We start from the raw sequence: 7,500 nt of genomic DNA, 5'->3' as shown, positions 1-7,500 counted from the left end.
ATAGATTTCATCAGTACAAGAAACGGCACCATGGAATGTGATACTCTCAAGTTTACGTTAAATTGTTTAAGATAAAGCTGTCACTTATTATCAGTGAGACATTATGTAGTTAAGCTTATCGGTTAGGCAATTGAGTGATTGATTGATTTATGGGTTTTAAGCATAATGCCAAGCACTGGGGCAACTAAGGCCATTCAGCGCTGAAACGGATATTGACAGTAAAAGGTTTGAAAGGTGTAACAGGAGGAAAAACTCAAAGCAGTTGCACAATGAAACAATTGTTAGGAAAGGGTGGACAGTAAGATGGAAGAAAGAGAATGTGAACGGAGGTTCAGTAAAAGGAATGAAAGCAGTTGCAGCTAGGGGCCGAAGGGACGCTGCAAAGAACTTTAAGTAATGCCTACATTGCACAGAATGAGGTGTAATGACGGCACTACCCCCGTAGCAGTTGTGCCTGAAACTACCTTCGGATTAAAAAACTTAAGTGTCCCTTCTAAGGAAAAGACCTTAGACGCCAGGATTGTTTTACAATACCTCCTGTAAGTTCTGTAATAACGCGTTCAGTAGCTCTAAAGACATGCGATCCGTTAGTCTTTTGTTTCTGAAAGTACTTACAGATCAAAAAACACAGAAGTGGCCCTTCTAAGGAAAAGACCTTAGACGCCAGGATTGTTTTACAGTACCTCCTGTGAGTTCTGTAACAGCGTGTTTAGTAGTTCCCAAGACACCCGAGAGAAACGCCACCTCGACAGTTTTCCGTCGGGCGAGAGAGAAGGAATGTGAACGTGACTCTTCTTCGTTCTGGCCTGCTCTTCTCACGCGCTAATGTCCCTCCACACTTTAGACCGATCCCCTCCCCCCGGGGTGGGGGGAGATTATACACAGGCGTCCCCGAGGGGAAAGGATGGGTGGGTGGGTAGGGCTGCTTGTCTACTAATTGCATTTGGTACTAGGAGCTCGGGGTAGGATTTTGATGAGGGCGGGGAATAGGACTCATGGATAACAGGGGCGGCGTTCGTATGTGTGGGCGCGTTCAGACGCTTTCCGGGAGAGACGAAGAAAGTTCGTGTCGTTCTTCTCCCGAATTCGTGAAGAAGTTGCGTAACTGAAGTCTTAAGGCTTTTTTTATCTCTACTTTACTCTCTTTGGTATTTGCGTGATTATGCAAAGTTTTATATATATATATATTATATATATATATATATATATAGTATATATATATATATATATATATATATATATATATATATGTATAAGGAAATGAACTCATGGGAACGTGTTACACAGAAATAAATTTATATTATATATCTATCAGACATACCCACAGGTAATAAATAAGAGACAGAGACCGGTTTCGACTTTATTTCTGAGCCATTGATGAGGGCTGATACGATTATTAGAAGTCAATGACTTGGAAGTAAAGGTCGAAACCGGTCAGGACCTACACACCATCTCATATTTTTCACATGTGGATATGTGGGATAAAGTTATATAATCATATATATATGTATATATATATATATATATATATATATATATATATATATATATATATATATATATATATATATACACGTATATATTTTACACACAAACATATATATAGATATATGAATAAATTGATCATGAAGTATATAAAACGTGATGCTATGTATAAATAAAGGTTTTTTGCCACGAAGGAAAAAATGAAAAAGCGAGATAGCAAGTACTTTTCGGTCCTGTTCGGACCCTTTACTGAAGGCAAACTGCCTTCAGTAAAGGGTCCGAACAGGACCGAAAGTACTCGGCTATCTCGCTTTTTCATTTTTTCCTTCGTGGCAAAAAACCTTTATATATATATATATATATATATATATATATATAATATATATATATATATATAATATATATATATATTTGTATGTGTGTGTACTCGTCTCGTATAATATAGAAGAAGACCACACCACTATTAATAAAACAAAATGGGTAGCGAAAAAAAGCTTCATATTTCGGATAGCATCTCTCCACCCCTTTATTATTATTATTTATTCGCAGAGGGGTCGAGATACTACCCGATATATGACCCTCTTCCATCCTTCCTTTGGTTTTATGTAAATGGCCACATTTCCTTTCCCATTGTACTTGTTTAGACAGACAGACAGACAGAGAAACTTATGACAGATAGGGATGCAATGTGGAGAATGTTGGGAACGTATGGTTAGAACACTTAAGTTGTTGAGAGCTATTAAAACTTTTAGTTGTGGAAGGGAAGCTCATTGTTATAGTGTTGTTGTAAGACAAGTGAGTGTTATGTCTCACAGTAACCTTCTCCCCACCCCACCCCACAAGTGTCTTCCGTGGTCGTTATCTAAGACTAATATTTCTTGTGGGTCACTTCATGATATTTACAGTTTTTTTTTAAAGAAAAAAGAATAAATAAAAAGTCCTGGGTGATTTCATACTAAACCCTCCACAGAGATGGAGACATACCAGATTAAAACCCTTTGGAGTCAATATCTAGGCAAGATACAGTATTTCTAATTTATGGAGAAGGGATAGTACTGATTGGGGATAGTGAGGAGAAGCCGCAGGAAACTATAGTGGAAGTCTTTTGAAACCGTTTGATTTCGTCTTAGTGGTCATTACGTGTCCTAGTCTTATCCAGTCTCCTTCCTCCAACGACGAGGAAGATTCGTGTACGTTTATTTTGTTATCATAAGTAACGGTTATAGTGTTTGACATAAACCATAACCATAATTGTCTGAGTATAGCCTTTATTTGGCCTGAACACGACAAAGAAAGAATTGAAAAATGCACCGAAGAAACGTACTACACCGTACAATGCATTATGAAGCTCTCAGCCACGGCCGTGGTGGCATGTGTTGTTGCATTTCCAGACGCCAGATTATGGCTAACTTTAACCTAAATAAGATCAAAACTACTGAGGCTAGAGGGCTGCAATTTGTTATGTTTGATGATTGGAGGGTGGATGATCAACATATCTATATGCAGCCCTCTAGCCTCGGTATTTTTTAATATCTGAGGGCGGACAGAAAATTGCGGACGGACAGACAAAGCCATCTTAGTTTTCTTTTACAGAAGAAGAGAGTAATGAAGGTTGAGGCTAGAGAGCTGCAAATTGGTATGTTGATCATCCACCCTCCACTCATCAAACATACCAAATTGCAGCCCTCTAGCCTTTGTGGGTTTTATGTTATTCAAGGTTAAAGTTAGAATTAAACCGAGACCACTGAAAGATAGATATATTTTCTGTGACCTTGATTATACGCTGTACAGGAAACTTATTGCGCCGGAGACATTTCTGCACAGTTTTTCCTTTTTTAATATATGATTTATTTATTTATTTTTGTCTCTCACGCGTATATTCTTTGCATCCTTCTCATACACACTGACCTCACCCACCGAGTCCCTAACGCTGCTCTTCATCTTCCAGTGAGAAATGCATGGAAAGCTGGAACAAGATCCGTCAGAGTCCACTCTTCGGGTGCGTCTGCACCTCCCAGTCGATGAGGTCCTTAGCCTCCAGACAGTACTCCATAGAAACGTCCCACTCGTACAGCATCCTGAGGAAGGGCGACGCCGAGCAGGAGTCCTGCATGGAGACCTACAACAGGACCCACGAAAATCCATGTCTTGGTAAGTGACGATTCTCATTGCTTCCAGGTCGCTCCCTCGCCACCTGGACCCGAGGTGGTCTTTGTGTTGCCTCTGAAGGGAGATCATCTTGATTTTACGAATATTTCCTGTTTTTTTTTTTATCATATATGCCGACAGGACATTAATTAACTAGGTAAGTGAGTATACAGACGTATATTGCCTAATTAACATGACCGAGAATGAAATTCGTGTCGCCTACAATAATAGAGAAATGTGTAAGTTATTTCTACCCTAATAAAGTATTACCCCATCATTTATTTTTTCACACAATTTTGTAAAGGAAGACAACGCCTACTCTGCTCCTTCCATTGGTGAGTAACGTAGGTATACAATCCTCCATTACCATTACGCAAGTGTGCTTCAGGTAACCTTTATATATCTAGAAGAGTCTTTCGTTCTCAGCAGGGAGTATGACCTTAGGTGACCTAATCCGCGGTCCGGTAACAGGTAAATTTGTTTCTATTGCTGTTATTTTTGCAACAATTATTATTTCTAAGTATTTCGACTTGGACAACGTTCGTTTTCGAATTAAATCCGGGTATTTGTTTTATTATATATGTATAATATATGTATCTATATATAAATATGATATACAATATATATATATATATATATATATATATATATATATATATATCATATGTATGTGTGTGTGTGTGTGTATAATATGAGATATATACGTATATATATGAGATATATTTATATTATATATATATATGATATATAGCATGCTTCGATGAATGGCGTGAGAGATGCATATATATATATATATATATATAATATATATATATATATATATATATATATATATATATATATATATATATATATATATATATATATATATATATATATATATATATATATATATATATATATTAAAAGTTAAGAGAGCATACGAACTCACGAGGCAAAACGCCTAAAGCATTAGTGATATGAACTTCTTTGATCAGAGGTCACACCTTTTCGCGTCTCCCAAGCTATTTTTGTTTCCTCGTTATCCTTACGAAATCTCTTAGGCGCCTGCCGTAGCACTGAGTGAATTGGGAGATTCTCTCTCTCTCTCTCTCTCTCTCTCTCTCTCTCTCTCTCTCTCTCTCTCTCTCTCTCTCTTAGGGATATTTTGGGCTTATAGTTCATACAATGTTCTTCAGCTTGATTTAACGGAAGCTTTTACGTTCATATGTATTTCATTTCTCATGACACAGTCTGTGATCGAGTGGCTATAAGAAAGACCCTTGAGAGAGAGAGAGAGAGAGAGAGAGAGAGAGAGAGAGAGAGAGAGAGAGAGATTCATGAGTTCAAACTTTCATCAAGGCAGGAAAAACCTATCGTCAGGCTTGTTAGCGGCCGAGAGTTATAGAAGACATGAAACTAAAAACATGCTCTCTTGTCAACATTTACATATACACAGAACAATCTCGATTTCTTGAACCATCTGCTTCAGTGCAGAAAGGATTGGTAGCTGAAATAAGTTTAAAAAAAAGTAAATAAATACATTTAAAAGGCATACGGCAGAAGCTCGCAAACGGTTAGTTTAACTTTGGTTAACACCAGTGCAAGAAAAAAAGCGCCACAGTGGCGTGATCGGTATGATATTGGCCTCACACCTCGGAGGCCGCGAGTACGCTTCTCGGGAAATTCCATTGAGGTGTGAGAGATGTGTATTTCTGGTGATAGAAGTTCACTCTCGAAGTGGTTCGGAAGTCACGTAAAGCCGTTGGTCCCGTTGCTGAATAACCACTGGTTCCATGCAACGTAAAAACAACATACAAACAAAAACAATAAAATGACTGACTAATAATGACTTTGTAGTGAAGAATTGATAATAGAAATACGGTATTTATATCGTACCCTATACTAGGAATCTTTGAAATTTTATTTTTTTTACTATATAATAATAAACCCTGAAAATATTGAAATATTTTTCATTGTCACTTTCGAATCTCGGCGAATCTTGACGCACTTAAAAAATGAAACAAACATGTTCTTACTGATCATATATCTGGAAACTGATCACGACGTAACCTTAACCAGTTTAAATTGTACTGAAGGCGTCAGGGATAAGAGGGTATTGGGAGGCTCTAGGGAAAAAGCAGTCTGTAACAGTAATTGGATTTCCAGTTCCTCCCACTTGTATCAGTGGGTTAAAATGTTGAGTGATAGGGGAGTAACTTTCATTTTATTTTATTCTGTTTTTTATTTATTTATTTTAGGAGTGAGTTGGTTACCATGAAGCTGTCGAGCCGGATAAAATAAACATGTTAAATTAGAAATAAAATGATAAATATGATAATGGTGATAATATACATACAAAGACGTACTCTATATATCTGTATGTTAAATAAGCTCTTCCTGATTATAAGCTTAAAATTCTAAGATAATGTCCACCATTCTCCTGAAAACCTGTTTGTTCGCCACGGGTGGTGGGCAGGATAGGTAGGGGATTGGGAGGGTAGGAGAGAAATGATACATCCACCCTCTTCCTGCAAACCTTATAGTCCGTCCCGGGTGCAGTTGGGGATAGGTAGGGGATTGGGAGGGTAGGGGAGAAATGATACATCCACCCTCCTCCTGCAAACCTTATAGTCCGCCCCGGGTGTGGATGGGGGTTAAGTAGGGGATCGGGAGGGTAGGGGAGATATGACGGGCAGCGCTGGGTTCCAGCGCGGCGTAGAGCGCACCATCAATCTCGTCCAGAATACTTATAAAAACAAGGGATGGTAATAAAAGACGAGCGAATTCGATCTTTTGACGAAAGAGGTGGTGAATGACGCAGCCAATCCAAGCCTTGAGTGTCTCAAGATTCCGAAAGACTTCAGAAACATTCCCTTCTTGATAGACGATGGTTCCAGCGATGTCGCCAAACCTGCAGATCTCGTCGCGAACCGGATTCTGCCTTTAATTAACTTCTCGCGAGAGCTTTGGCGCGCATTTTCTACAATCCCCCATGACGCGCGTGAAAAGGAGAGCGCTGAGTGTCTCTCTCTCTCTCTCTCTCTCTCTCTCTCTCTCTCTGTTGAGTCTCCGATGCCCCAGAAACCACAAACCCACGTCATTGCATTGCCTTGAAAAACAGACTTCATAGTCTTCGAGATCCTGTTGTTTTTTAATTTTTAAAACCAGAGCATTCAACTGGACGTTAGTGGCTATCCAAAATTGCCCTCTTAAGAGGCAGTTCGAGTCCTTTACGGAACGCTATCTGATTTTTGGGAAAGAGGGGCGGGGGGCCAGATGAGGTTTGGAAATGTTTCCATAGTCTTTTTTTTTTTTTAAAACATGCACCGATATGACAACAAAATTGAAAGTTCATTTTAAAGTTATATAGTCATACGTTTTACAAAGTCGATTTTGTTCTTCTTTTATGCATACTTCGATGTGAAAGGTTTATCTCGTAAGAGCATTACTTCCAGTATGGCTTTTAAGAGCAAAACCAGACTATGAAGTGTATGTATATGTGTATATAGATATATGTGTGTGTGTGTATTTATATTATATTTTACTATATATATATATATATATAATATATATATATATACTAATATATATATATAATATATATATATATGATATATATATATATATATGTTAATATATATATGCAGATTAATAATATATTCATATATTCTTTTTTATATATAATATATACATTACATTTATGAGGTTTTAGTCTTTCTTTTTTTTTCACGAAGATAGATATATGAGGTTGTTAATAAACAGCTCTCGATAAGGGCCAATGGAGGCCGAAACTGTTGAGCTAAAAGGAATTTCAGCTTTTCTTTTCCCCTGTGGACTACAACCTCATACATACATTATATATAATATATACATATCATATATATA

The 7,500-nt window shown here is 37.6% G+C and overlaps 1 protein-coding gene across 1 annotated transcript in view; it reads left to right on the top strand.

The window, feature by feature from the left end:
* LOC135209945 (uncharacterized) overlaps positions 1 to 7,500 on the top strand; it is a 251,746-nt gene that overhangs the window by 124,413 nt on the left and 119,833 nt on the right. Inside the window, exon 6 of the mRNA XM_064242676.1 lies at positions 3,434 to 3,636. Within this exon, the coding sequence (XP_064098746.1) occupies positions 3,434 to 3,636 (203 nt within the window). The remainder of the gene's footprint in view (positions 1 to 3,433; positions 3,637 to 7,500) is intronic.

The sequence above is a fragment of the Macrobrachium nipponense genome, chromosome 39 (assembly GCF_015104395.2).
Source record: "Macrobrachium nipponense isolate FS-2020 chromosome 39, ASM1510439v2, whole genome shotgun sequence".
NCBI lineage: Eukaryota > Metazoa > Arthropoda > Malacostraca > Decapoda > Palaemonidae > Macrobrachium > Macrobrachium nipponense.
Note: the sequence above shows the minus strand (reverse complement) of the source record. Positions and strands in the feature narration are given on the sequence as shown.